At 44.9% G+C, this 14751-nt stretch overlaps 1 protein-coding gene across 10 annotated transcripts in view; it reads right to left on the minus strand.

Annotated features, from left to right (window-relative positions):
- Window positions 1–14751, minus strand: part of DGKZ (diacylglycerol kinase zeta) — a 173074-nt gene that overhangs the window by 33289 nt on the left and 125034 nt on the right. For all 10 annotated transcript variants that reach the window (XM_077286902.1, XM_077286898.1, XM_077286906.1 and 7 more), the window contains 8 exons: window positions 12553–12669; window positions 12405–12476; window positions 10871–10966; window positions 10457–10539; window positions 8453–8513; window positions 8036–8149; window positions 2130–2270; window positions 1911–1989 (listed from right to left, as the gene is read on the minus strand). In XM_077286902.1, the coding sequence (XP_077143017.1) occupies window positions 1911–1989; window positions 2130–2270; window positions 8036–8149; window positions 8453–8513; window positions 10457–10539; window positions 10871–10966; window positions 12405–12476; window positions 12553–12669 (763 nt within the window). The remainder of the gene's footprint in view (window positions 1–1910; window positions 1990–2129; window positions 2271–8035; window positions 8150–8452; window positions 8514–10456; window positions 10540–10870; window positions 10967–12404; window positions 12477–12552; window positions 12670–14751) is intronic.

A 14751-nucleotide genomic window follows, 5' to 3' on the forward strand; every position in this document is an offset into this window, starting at 1 on the left:
CCTGTGCAGGGAGGTTACTTCCACTTACTGCCTGTGAGGGGAGGTTACTTCCACTTACTGCCTGTGCAGGGAGGTTACTTCCACTTACTGCCTGTGCAGGGAGGTTACTTCCACTTACTGCCTGTGCAGGGAGGTTACTTCCACTTACTGCCTGTGCAGGGAGGTTACTTCCACTTACTGCCTGTGCAGGGAGGTTACTTCCACTTACTGCCTGCGAGGGGAGGTTACTTCCACTTACTGCCTGTGCAGGGAGGTTACTTCCACTTACTGCCTGTGCAGGGAGGTTACTTCCACTTACTGCCTGTGCAGGGAGGTTACTTCCACTTACTGCCTGCGAGGGGAGGTTACTTCCACTTACTGCCTGTGAGGGGAGGTTACTTCCACTTACTGCCTGGGCAGGGAGGTTACTGCCACTCACTGCCTGCACGGGGAGGTTAACGCCACTCACTGCCTGCACGGAAGGTTACCGCCACTCACTGCCTGCGCGGGAAGGTTAACGCCACTCACATCCTACTCCACCATTCAGTCTATGCAGAGACTGGGCAGCCTGCCAGGCCTTTTGGTGCTTGGAATCAAGGTTTCTAACCATCCAGAAATTCCAGGATAGGCACTTTTCTGCCCTGTCTGTAAATTATTATTATTATTTTTTTTTTTTACTATAAAATTATCATTATTTTACCTCGACTGCAGCTGATGCCTCATATCAGAATTATAGGCTGCAGACACAGAGCATTGATAATCAGAATGATTAATGATTGATTAATAATTATTATGGTTTTCCAATGTGTCTGTAAAAATATTGTCTGCCTGTAATATTTTGATAAGACGTCCAGAAAAAATAAATATTTAAATTGGCGGCTCTGGTTATCACGTAACAACAACAAACAAAAGCAGAACATCCGCATTGTGCTTTTCTCACAGTGGATTCCGTTCCCATGTGACATGAAGGTCCTGGCAGCATTTTCAGTTTCTGCATAGACTGAACAGTGGTGGAAAGATCCAATGGCTGTCAGCAGAGACGGGGGCACATTCAAGGTGTGTTGATGTAGCAGAGCTGTGCGTGCAACTCTGCGGACATCATACTGTACGTGGGGACATGGTGGAGACATGAAAATGGCCCCATACTGTGCGGGAATACTAACTGGCTTCACTAGGAGCAATATTCCCGTGTGGTGTATATAGAGAAGGGTGAAGTTAGGGTCCTGACTTAGTGTCGCCGCAGTATGTGTCCCTCAGTCTTGTCTTTCATAGTTGAGAGCTATGTATATCCCTATGAGGCTGGGCTCGGGAGACCCACGATAACTCCGTCCATCACGGTGTGTGTGTGTCATTCAGACATTTATGTATCAGGGTCTGAACCTGCGATTTAAGGACTGACTTCAGGTCTCCAACTATGAGAGTCCAGGGATCAGTCCAAAAAATCATGGTCTGTGCTGGAACTGTGGTATGCGGATATCTTATAGCGTAGGCTGAAAGGAACTTGTTTTCAGCCTGTGTATTGCCAGATGTCAGCCCATGTGCGGGGTAATAAAGGTCAGCACGCTGTAGTCTGCTCCGATTTACGGGCCAGACTAGTGCATATCATTAGGAGACCGTTCCTGCACCATCCGCTATGTGGACCGTCCGCCATGTGTGGATGTGACTGGCCCAAGTTTTACAATGGCTATACGAAATATGAACATAACATAAAATAGTAGATACACTCACCCTCTGACCCAAAATAACGAGAATAACCCTTCAACAACCAGTGACAACTAGTTATCTGTTATTTTTTATAAAAAATTTCTTCACACAGATTGCGGCTCAGAGCAAAATGTGGCTCAAGGTAAAACAGGTTGTGGACCACCGGTGTACGCAACATCTCCGAATGCAGCCTGCGCTCCCCCACAATGCACATAACGGTGAATTACCTCTGGACTCGTGGAATTCCAAGGTGACCCGAGCGTCAAATCCCAGGCTGAAATAATTATTGAACACATCTAGAGGCAGCTGCGGGAAAAGAGGCAGAAGGTTAAACTCTAGGACTTCCATAAGGTCTTGTAGGGGATACAGCCTGTACTTATACGCTGGGCTGACAGATTCCCACAGACTAGCTTTCAGTAACCCGGCCTCTATCCTGCATTACTCACTTTATCGGTTGCTCCTTCTCCTCGGTCCTCTTCGCAGGCTTCAAGGTTTCGATCCACTTCTAAATTCCACCTGTCGAGCTGGACCACGGATCCCTCCTCCACGTGGCTCAGGATTTTAGAGAGGGGCTCATCTGTGTAACCCTAGAGGGAAGATGGAACATGCAAAACAAGAAAAGAAAGAATAAGGCAAAGCTTAATCTGTGGGATCGCAGCTCGTTCCAGCACGCAACACCGCGCAGGATGAAGGCCGATGCTGACATATAGGAGAACGTCGAGAGATTAAAGATCCAGGACTCAGGAAGAGCGGGATCACAATTCAACCTAAATAGTCCATGAGCCAAGAACCAAATTTGACGATATCGGTACCAAGCGGAGTGACTAATTCTCTTTGGTATTTTTAGGTAGATGCATGTCTGTAGTTTATTTTTTGATATGATAGCCCTTACATATACGTAGCTTATTAACCCCTTCAGCCCTAGGCCTATTTGTACCCAAGTGCCTAAGCCAATCTGACCTGTGCCACTTCATGGGCTAATAACTTTGGAACGCTTTCACCTATCCAAGCCATTCTGAGATTGTTTTCTCGTGACATATTGTACTTCACGTCAGTGCTAAATGGGAGTCAATATATTTTACCTTTCTATATAAAAAAATGCTAAATATTCGGAAATTTTGGAAAAATCGGCAATTTTTTAACTTTGAAATTCTCTGCTTTTTACAAAAATACTGATACCCCCCATAATAGTTATTAATTTACACTCCCCACATGTTTACTTCATATTGGCATCATTTTGAAAATGAAACCTTATTGTTTTACGACGTAATAGGGCTTATAGTTTTATGCGCAATTTTTCACATTTACAGCAAAACCCACTTTTCAAAGGACCAAGTCACTTCTGAAGTCACTTTAAGGGGCTTACATAACAGAAACCACCCATAAATTACCCCATTTTGCAAACTACACCCCTCAAGCTGTTCAAAACTCATTTTTAAAAACTGTTAACCCTTTAGGTGTTCCACAGGAATTTTAGCATGAGCCAAGAACCAAATATGACGATATCGGTACCACCCGGAGTGACTAGATGTAGTATTTGTAACAAAATTTAATCCAAGTTATGTAAATACACACTGAACATGTCATGTGCATATATATATATATATATATATATATATATATATATATATATATATATATATATATATATATATATATATATGTTACTCCATAATATCTTCAACATCGGACTCTGAATCTGACTGTTGTTCTACTGGCTCGTCTTCAGTACCCTTGTTCTGGCATGTCTGTAATCTGCACATGTCTGTGCACTTCAGGCCATTGCTGAGGCAAGTACACTGAGGAAGTTCACATGACCGCACACACTTGCAGGACAGTAGCTGTATAATAGCTTCTGGTGCTGGTGCCCCTTGCATCCACTTGACAACAAGCTTTCCGTCGTTATCTATCATCCAACCGCAGTCTGTTGGGTTTGCAACCCATGGCTGGCTCTGCAGACTTCTCCTCCAGATCGCAGCCTGGTAGTTTGCACGCAGTGCATGCATGAAAAGGCAGTCCTGGCAAGGAGGGAGTTGACTTGACTCTACCACTCCACGTCTGGCACAGAACAGCTGATAACGGAGCCTGTTTACCTCAGTTGTTTGGGTAGTTGGCAGGTACATGTGGCAGGTGATTTCCTGTAACTTCTCAAAAAGTTCGGTAGACACTTCCCATGAACGACCAACTTCCTGAAAGGCATCCTGGTATGTCTTGTTCATCTTCAACTGCTTGAGTGTCGTCATCTTCCCACGGCCAGCGAATGCACTGACGGTGTCACAGCCTGTAAATGCATGCATACCAATCAATGAATCACATACGCTGCCTCCCAATGTTCGGCTCAGAGTGGTGATATCCAGGAATCTTGTCCGGTTCTGTGTACCGCATTTCTGGAACAGGTGGGATGGGATTTTGTGGCACATGCCCAGACACAGGACCATGACATCAGTATCCTCCGAAGTGATGATGACCGACTTGTAACCAGATTCTGCTGCATGAAGAGCATGGAGAAGGAGGCGTGTGTCTGCTTCTTCTTGATTTGACTTAAGGTCAGCAGCCTCTTCCCACTGTTCTTTGGTGATCTTAAAGCAGAGCTGCTCACATGTGACATACAGCTCCTTCTCCTCAAGCTTCTCCCTGTGGTGTTTCGCCTTCCATTCTTCTACCAGAAACTTTATGAGACTTGCCTTGTTGGAGGAACTACTTAGAAGCTTTTTCCACTGCTGGATGTTGTGCCCATGTTGAATGTTCTTGAAATGGATCCCTGTGCCTTCATATCTGTTGACTCTTTCTGTATCTTTGATGGATGTCTCCTTGTAGACGTCAAAGACAATATCAATGCGCTTGCTCTTAGCACCCTCATGGATAGCGCGACTCATTGCTGTGCCTGCTAGCTGGCCAAATGTTGCATTGTTTCCCTTCAGTTTCTGAACCAGGCTCATCCCATCAATGATGGTTGCAGAGGGCTCGGGGATCACTTCTGCAGGACGAGCATTCCTCTCCAACTCCCTTGCGAGGGCAGCCTTGTTGGTCTTGCGGATAGACCCATCACCATTGGCAAGTGCCCATGGCAATGGACCCAGGGGATGAGTCAAGACATCACTCATTTGTAGCTTTCTGTTCTCAGCTACAAGTATCATCTGGCCAAATAGGTTTCTGTCAGCCTTCAAAATTACCTCCTTGCCAAGACCTTGTCTGCGTGTCTTCATTTGGATGTTAGAGAACGTTTTAAGTTTGTTCTTCGTCATCTTGTCATGAAACAATGTAGTTGGCTTATCGGTACCCAAACGCTCATCCTTGAATGTTTGATATGCATCCTCTCCTATACTGTATGCCCCTTGAAGGTCTTTGGCTACATCTGGTGGTGCTACAGTCGCTGTTGACAAACTGATAAGTTCACCATTATGCTCTTTGTTGAAGGGGTTCACCCAACCTGTCTCCAGCAGTTGAACGAAAGATTGGACATCGGCTTCATCTCTTCTAATCCTAGACACCTGTAGGTCTGAATGGCTGAAGTCAGTATATTGTTGGCCTACCAGGGCCCTCAGCTGCCTCAAGTACATACTGCGGTACTCTGATGTCAGGTAGAACCTGGAAACAGCTCCAACTTTGAGGCTGAAGCCTTTTGTGCCCCCTGGTGTCTGGGTGTCTTTGTTGATTGTCTCTTCAATGGTCTGGTCCACAGGAATTCGTCCAAAAGGATTCTTGCTACCGATCTGGACCGAAAAGCCACCTTGCATGAAGTATTCATGGACCTCTGGGTGTTCTATGGGCAGCCGAGACATTGTGGCATAGTAATAGGTTAGGTATCGGGCATAGTTGACCTTGTCATAGGCAAAACACCATGGTATCATCTGTCGGATTGCTCCTAGGTGAAGCATCCAGTTGCCTTCTCTTGAAGCTCGAACCAGGGCCAGCATGGTCTCGACCATGTCCAAGTATGACATCCAGAATGCTGAGAGTTGTTCATTTCTGAGGGTCTCAAGATAAACTTGAAAGAGCTTCAGGGTAAGTGTGCAAGATTCATTATCCAAGAGCTTTTCGAAGGATCCCTGCGACACACTGATGCGAAAGTTTGTGATGTTCTTCAGTGTTTCATCCAGATGGTGAAGGTCCCTTGCATGGTTTTCTTCTAGCCATGGAAGGAAGTTTTTCCATGCAAGCAGAGGGAGATAGGAGCTCTGCAGAGAAGACCGGAGAGTCCTGTTCAGCACAGAACGTGTATGTGTCAGTGTGTGTGCGTGTGTTGGGGCACCTCAGGGTGTCTTCAAATGTGACATAGCCCCCTAGATTTCTTCCAGTAAAATTTGCACTCCAAAAGTCATTTGGCGCTCCTTCCCTTCCGAGGCCTGCCGTTCCCCAATACTGCAGTGTACGACAACATATCGGGTGTTGTTGTGTTCGGGAGAGATTGGTGAACAAATAGTGGGGTGCATTTTTTGCTGGTACACCTCTTAAAAATAAAAAAATGAGCCTAAAATGACACCTTCATGTAAAAAATGCACTTTTTCCATTTTCTCAACCAAGTGTTTCCAACTACTGTGAAACACTGGTTGGGTCAAAGTGGTCACTATACCCCCTAAAAGATTCCTTGGGGGTGTAGTTTCCAAAATAGGGTCACTTTTTGGGGTTTCCACTGTGGGTGTACCTCAGGCAGCCTTCAAATGTGACATGGCCCCCTAGATTTCTTCCAGTGAATCCGCCACCCAAAAACCACATAGCGCTCCTTCCGTGTTGAGCTGTGCTGTGTGCCCATACTTTAGTTTACGAGTACATGTGGGGTGTTTCTATAAACTGCAGAATTAGGGTAACCAAGTTTGGGTTTGCCGTTAACCCTTGCTAGGTTGCAGGTAAAATTGGATTACAATGTAATATCTGGAAAAAAAATGAAATTTTGAAATTTCGCCTTCATTCTGCTAAAATTCCTGTGGAACACCTAAAGGGTTAACAGTTTTTAAAAATGAGTTTTGAACAGCTTGAGGGGTGTAGTTTGCAAAATGGGGTAATTTATGGGTGGTTTCTGTTATGTAAGCCCCTTAAAGTGACTTCAGAAGTGACTTGGTCCTTTGAAAAGTGGGTTTTGCTGTAAATGTGAAAAATTGCGCATAAAACTATAAGCCCTATTACGTCGTAAAACAATAAGGTTTCATTTTCAAAATGATGCCAATATGAAGTAAACATGTGGGGAGTGTAAATTAATAACTATTATGGGGGGTATCAGTATTTTTGTAAAAAGCAGAGAATTTCAAAGTTAAAAAATTGCCGATTTTTCCAAAATTTCCGAATATTTAGCATTTTTTTATATAGAAAGGTAAAATATATTGACTCCCATTTAGCACTGACGTGAAGTACAATATGTCACGAGAAAACAATCTCAGAATGGCTTGGATAGGTGAAAGCGTTCCAAAGTTATTAGCCCATGAAGTGGCACAGGTCAGATTGGCTTAGGCACTTGGGTACAAATAGGCCTAGGGCTGAAGGGGTTAATAAGCTACGTATATGTAAGGGCTATCATATCAAAAAATAAACTACAGACATGCATCTACCTAAAAATACCAAAGAAAATTAGTCACTCCGGGTGGTACCGATATCTGGCCCGGCTCATGGACTAAAAGCACAGGGGACCGACTCTTAAAAGGATGCTCCAAACTGGACAATCCCTTTTAGAAGTGTTTCCTGATCATAAGCCAATTACTGGAACACGGATCTCCTGAGATTAGTCCTAATCTGTAGGTTTGCAAGCACGGTCACTGGCAGCCATTTATAGCGGACACTCGGCCTGCTTCTTCTGATAACGACAGAGCCTAAAGATTGGGGTGGCACCATCTAGTAGATATGCCATACATGCTCAAGCTGGGAGTACATATTTAAAGGGATGATCCATTTTTAAACTATAATCTCCAAAGCCTTAACCTTCATAGAAGATATGGGACAACCTAAAAAAATTGCCGTGATAGCAGATAACGGAATATAATTACAAATGCAATTTTGTTTGTCAGGGTGAACCCACATCACTCCAGTGCAGGCTGCTTCAGTGTTCTCCAAATGCATCATCCCATTTACAGTCACGTGACCACTGGGCTTTGTTATCGGCTGCAGCGGTCAGGTGACTGGAATAGCACAGTGGTAGGTCTGAACACTGTCTAAGCTGATCACTGGGTTCAGCGATCATGCAGAGTTAGTTGGTATGAAAACATCAGCCAGTGATTGGCTGCAGCAGTGATATCACCGCTGCAGACTACCAAGTCATGCGGGCAGCAGGAGAGTCGCAAGAGGCAAGTAAATATGATTTTTGGAAATTTTAAAACTTTAAAAGTTTAAATGCCGATCACTCCTGATTGTGAAGAGAACTTACCCCACCCCAGTTGAGGGTCCGAGCGAGGTCATTTCCGGTGCCGAGAGGGAGGATGGCGACAGGCGGAGGAGGAAAAAGGTGCAGCTGATCCAGTACAGAGAGAATCCAGCCAACCTGGAGAAATAAAATATTTCTTTACAAACTTACGGACAAAATAATAGTGTAGTGGTGGCATCATGATGCGGCTGGGGTTCAATTTCTAGATAAAATGAAGGATGCTGATTGTAAGTGATGATTTATCCGGGAGCAGAAGGCAGAAGATGCGGATCCGGGAAGTGTCTCGCTCCGCAGTCCGTCTGTCCGGCTGCATTTACCAGCCTGAATCACAGATACATCCGGAGGAAGAAAACAAGATGGTCCACAGCACATGTCGTCCCTGACCAAAGCCCCCTAGCCAGAGAGAAACACAAGACTCACCGTGCCGTCACCTCCACACGCCAGGATACGCAACGAAGGAACTTTCCGAAACATTTCTAACCTGCCAGAGATACAATGGGGTGGATGTGAGCGCGCTGCAGCCATGATACAGGAGTATGGTTTCCATATTTACAGAGTTATGCAACATTATAAAACCATAGCACCCCCCAGTCATCACGGTGTGTGCGGTATTGCAGCTCTGTCACATTGATCTCAACTGGGCCGAGATGCAATACCAGACAACCTACATCTATGAAGAAAGACATTTTTTTTTTCATTCAGATCTATCACATCATGCAGATCGGCCAATGATACCCCGGACCGAGGGTCGGGACCTGAGGCACCATCCAGGCATTGTAACTCCCAGTATAACCTGACACCACAGGCTAAGGATGCAGGAAAACACATGTGCATAAATGGCAGCACTCAGCTCAAAAGTGACACTGAAGTGCCGTACCAGGTGCGATACGAGCGCCCGGAAACAGCGCAGTTTGGGCTATGAAGTCAAGATATCCATGGCAGTTACTGCCCATGGTTTTACCACAAATTGCTCCAGTATTCTGCATATAAACCCATTTGTGTCACCTGTACTCACTGCGTGATTTTATACCACCACTTTGTGTGTGGGCGCCTATTACGTGGCTACATCTTAACTTCAATGTTTCAGCTCTGATTGGGAACAGTATAAGAATCCAAATCTAATGAAATCCTATTTACGAGGGGTAAAGTGGCTCCAATCTGTTCCGTATCGGAATAAATCGGACATGTGACGTCACCTTCCGATGAGATGAACGGAGCCGGATTACCCTATTAATCGAGTTTTCTTTAGATTGAGATACTTCAAGTGAACGAAACCGTCTGCTCATGCATGCAACCGGCGGATAGTCCTACTTGTCAAATAAATATATCAGAGGGGGATATATCGATGGGGATCTGGATCCGGAGAACTTCTCTCTGGAGTTCCCCATCCTCTATGGAGCAGAGGTGAGCATAGCCTCGGTTTCCACTCCATTCATTGTCTACAGGATTGATGGCGGAAATATCAGAGCGCGGTGTTTGGCTTTCTCCTAGTAGCCTGGTTCCAGATTACCTGAGCCCCATGCTTACGATCGCTGGGGGACCCAGGATTTGGATGCCAAGAGATCACCAAGTATACTCCCTATCCTATGGATAGGGGAAAATCTTATGTGCTGAGAATGCCCCTTTGAGTACAAATAACAAAACAATAAAAACAAAAAGACTTCTCCATATCCACAAGGTACAATTTTGAACAAATACATTTTGCATGGAAGTCTGATGCTCCGGCATTCTTATATTCCTATCGGGCAGAACATAAAATAATCACCCCCGACTGCAAACTTTACCCTGTTCTACCCCACCACCATCTCCTTTAAAAAAAATTCTGAGCATAGAAAATAAAGCAAATTAAATTTAGCTGAATATAAAAAGTTTAACCCCCCTGCTGGTCTTAAAAGGGTAAAGGAAAGCAGAGCTGGATCTCGGGCAGGTATGTGACCCCAATCTAGAGCTTCCCCCCAGAGGGACATACACTTCCTCCAGAAGTCACGCAGCCGAGCATGCGGCACAGACACCCAGCGCTTATCCGCAGAGGCGCCTGAGTCATACGTTATTTTTGCAGTAAAGTGAGCAATACCTATTTCTATAGTTGGAAGTGAAATCACACCCTGAAGAAATGTTGTCAGAGGGGTGAACAGCTCGTTATATAACGGGGAGGTGTTTGGTGAGCAAAATGTTCCATGTAAGGAACAGCGAGTGGTTCAGATCCAATCCCCAGACAGCTGGAGAGCGTCCATTGTGACCAAACCACACGTGATGCTCCTCCATCGCTCGATCACGTCTAATACACTTTTCACTCCATAGTCAAATTCCTTGTGCCCCACAAAAGGTAAAGGTGACTTACAAACTACCCTTCAATATTAAATGACAGTCACTTGCACACGGTGGGAAGAAAAGGATATGCAAAAGTCGAATCTGTGTACTCACGCATCCTTAGGACCACCCTGACTGAGGTCAAACACTTGCCGCGGATTCAGATACCACATGAAGGACTGAAGGATCTTCACACCCTAGGGGGATAGACACCAAATACATCAGACAGCACACATTATTCACCCAGACTGACAGGATACCTGGACGTACCCCCCGCAGCTTGGCCAGTCATATACTAATCGGTGGTGGTCTCAGCTCCGGGACCCCCCAGAATTAAAAGTAAACTGAAATCAATACCACGTCAAAACCAAAGATTTTGTAGTCGCTATCTCTACCCTGGGGAGACAAGTAGGAGTCCCGAATGAGGGACCCCACACCGGTAATTCACAATGACCCGAGAGGATTTTTAAAAAAGGATTTGGCAGAGAGGACAATGGGGTACTGTGATGGTATAATAAGGCTCCTCACTTGATTTCCTCCACTTTTTGGGTTGACGAATACCAGCACAGGTTTCATGAGAGGGCACGGAGCGGGTCTGATGATGAACGGTCGCATCCTGGGCTCCTAAAAGACCAAAGTATTACAGTTATTCAAGTTACAACAGTTGAAATGATGGCCGGCACTCACAACTTATTATTGCTTTATTAACCAGTAGTACAAAAAGCACAAAAAAATGGCTGAGCACAACAGCACAAAAATTAAAAAGGCAGAAAAGAAATGTCCGCTGTGCTCCCAAGCAACATGTTTCAGACATGTATGGTCCTTTGTCAATCCTGAGGACCATGCAGGTCTGACACATGATGCCTGGAACCACTGCGGATATTCCTTTTATGCCTTAAGTTTTGTGCTGTTGTGCTCAGCCATTTTTTGAGCCTTTTGACCTACTGGATCAATGAAGCAATTCTTATAAGATTTGAGTGCCAGCTATCATTTGGACAGTTGCGATTACTGAAGTATTTTGTTGTGAATCTGGACAGGTGAGATGATTGCTCCTTTTTGACGGTTATTCAAGTAGAGGACTGCTGCGAATCGCCCCTATATTTTATAGCATTAGTTATAGTCTTATAGCCAATTCCAATGGCCGCAGTACACTTATGACACTTTAAAGTCACATGCCTTAAGCATAAGACAGGTGGCAGCACAACTTCAGCCAATTGGGAGCACCCCATTTACGCTCCAGGTAGAGAATATACATGCAACTTCCTCCATTGTACTTTATGGGAATTCTGAAAATAGCCGATAGTTTCACTGTTCTCATGAAAACTTCCAATGAAGATAGTCGTGTTCATGATTGGCCTCCATAACATGTTATACACCCCCATTCTGATGATGCATGGCCCCCGTGCAGCAGTAATACTTATTATTAGTCTCTGCTCCTCTTCCGATGTACAGTCATGGCCAAAAGTATTGACACCCCTGCAATTCTGTCAGATAATACTCAGTTTCTTCCTGAAAAGTCCTCAGACAGTTCTTTGGTCTTCTTTCTTTTCTCCATGCTCAATGTGGTACACACAAGGACACAGGACAGAGGTTGAGTCAACTTTAATCCATGTCAACTGGCTGCAAGTGTGATTTAGTTATTGCCAACACCTGTTAGGTGCCACAGGTAAGTTACAGGTGCTGTTAATTACACACATTAGAGAAGCATCATATGATTTCTCGAACAGTGCCAATACTTTTGTCCACTCCCTTTTTTATGTTTGGTGTGGAATTATATCCAATTTGGCTTTAGGACAATTCTTTTTGTGTTTTTTCATTTAAGACAAATTAAATGAAGATAATACCAAAGAATTTGTGTTTGCAATCATTTTCAGGAAGAAACTGAGTATTATCTGACAGAATTGCAGGGGTGTCAATACTTTTGGCCATGACTGTAGCAGCAGACCCCCAGACACAGCCGCTATGTGTGACCAGAAGGTTGGGATCACACAAAATGAACCGTGAGACACTTAATGCCTCCATTCTGCAGATTGTGCACCCCCATTTTATAGTATGAACCCACCTCTGCTCCCTTCTTGCTGGGCTTCCTCTTGAAAGATGGCCTCTTCTTTTTCTTACTTGATTTGATTGAACTCTGCAAGGAATTGGGGAACAACATAAAGACTGGAGAAATGCAAAGGACAAGAAGGAGGGAGTACGATGTCACTTACCTGCGGTCGCCGCACGCGGATTATCCACGTGGGGGGCACGATGACAGCAGCGTGAGCCCCTAAAGAGCAGGGCTCCTCTATGTGGTGGAGCATGAAGCACGAGATCTTGTTGTGGTACTGCAGGAGGAGAAAAGACAAGTAAGAACTTTGCAACTTTACCCATTTATCAAGTTGAGACAATTCCATTAAGACATAACATTAAAGAAAGGGTACTGCATACTAATAGTTTGGAAATCCATACTACCGCCAAAGCCACAGCCGCCTATGATGGTTATCGAGTAAAATGAGGCCTTTCTACAAATAGTGCCACAGCATGCGGACAGGAAAATCTAGCCAAACTGAACGCAAATCTTGGCAATGTAGAAGCCCCAACATTGTGCATATGATCACCCCCAATATAATACACACACACATTTACATATATATATATAATTTGAAGGGAATTCCTCTCTCAAGTAGGCATTAGGTAGTGTTCACACAGGCAATGCACCAAAACAACAAACTGAAACATAGATCCTGGCCTTGTCCAGGCACTAAATAAACAGAACAGACACACAGAACAGGCTGCAGCTTCCACCCCTTCATCTGCTGCTCTCACAGACTGCTCAGCTTTCCTAGCTGACCCATGCAGTCTCCATTCAGGGAGAGACCCAGCATGTCTCTGGCTGTCAGTTACAGCTCACATTTTAGCTGGTCAGCAATAGCACACTCAACTATGCTCATCATCCAGCAGACTGACACTCCATGAAGCTACTTCCTGGTTCTTAGCAAACCCTACAGGGGCATCTAATCCAGATTTAACCCTGTCCTTCCAGCTATGATACATATCCCCATCCTTTGCCCAAAGCCAAGGATTGGGCACCATCTGCCAACCCACAGTGCCAACAGGGGGTCACTCTACAAGAACTTATTGGCTCCCAGATCCTGGGAAACAACATTCACTCACGGCTCTGCTATATACAGACTACACATAAAGCTCTGCCACCTGCACATCACCATCCTGCTCTGCAGATACACAGCCTCACACAGTGCACACTGCACTACCAATGCTGACACATCAAAGGCTGCAAAATGACTGCACACAGTCCTACAGACTGCTACGTCATGTGTACATCACCGCACATCATGTGACCTTGTCACCACAGCCGACTACTGGAAGCATACCTGACACTACCACTTCCGCCCACAGCAGGCAACAAGTCCTTGACCATTTACACTTGGTGGGACACAGAAACGAAGTCTGTGCATATGTTGACCCGGGGCCATGGGACAGCTCTTGGCGTCTCCATCGGATACACCTTACTCCCACCCAAGGGACTAGCACATGGAGAAGTGTGGCCCTTTCCAGGGTCACCAAACTTCCTAAGTCGAATGACTAGGACACCGTTCACAGTCACCTGGCGTTCCTTAGGTCCCTCAGGACAGGCGAAGTAGGAGCAGCGTCGGCCAATGCTGCAGTCCACCTGCCCCCGACATTGTGAAGCCCAGTTCTCCTTCTCACAACTTCATTTAAATAGATGGCTCTCATATCTCAGTGCTCCCCTGAGCTGCGTTCACACAAGCAATACAGATTTGGTCCAAACACGTGCAGTTTCTTCTGCTTTCCACAGGTTGCCCAGCACCAAAACAACAAACTCAAACATAAATCCAGGCCTTGTCCAGGCGTTAACTAAACAGAACAGACCCTGGCTACTCATACACGGCTGAGCTAGCCCCGGCTCGGTCACACAAAACAGCTATTATGTCAGTGCGGACTCACCCGAACACAGTACAGTCCTTTCCCCAGGAGCAAACTTTTTTTTTAAATTCGTTTATTAAACATCAAAAAAAGAAAACAAGCACACATTGGCGTATAACCACATCCTGCATACAAAATGATCATGAAAATTTTTTAAACACGGTTCAGAATTATACGTGTATACACAGGTATGGTCATGAATAACAGAGAATGATACAATAAATCTTAGATAGGAAAAACTAAAGTTACAACTAAACAACAACCACCTTGCTGCCGAGAACCAACAACCAAATTATTGATGTCCCTTATACTGGAATAAAGTGTGAATCAATGTACTCTATACCACCGCTAATAAATGATATCAGACCACTGCATTTGTTAGTATAGTAAGATGTGATGAATTCCATGCGTCCCATATTTTATTAAACTTCCCCAGGCACCCTCTATTCTGATACAAGGTT

The sequence above is a fragment of the Ranitomeya variabilis genome, chromosome 2 (genome assembly GCF_051348905.1).
Source record: "Ranitomeya variabilis isolate aRanVar5 chromosome 2, aRanVar5.hap1, whole genome shotgun sequence".
Taxonomy (NCBI): domain Eukaryota; kingdom Metazoa; phylum Chordata; class Amphibia; order Anura; family Dendrobatidae; genus Ranitomeya; species Ranitomeya variabilis.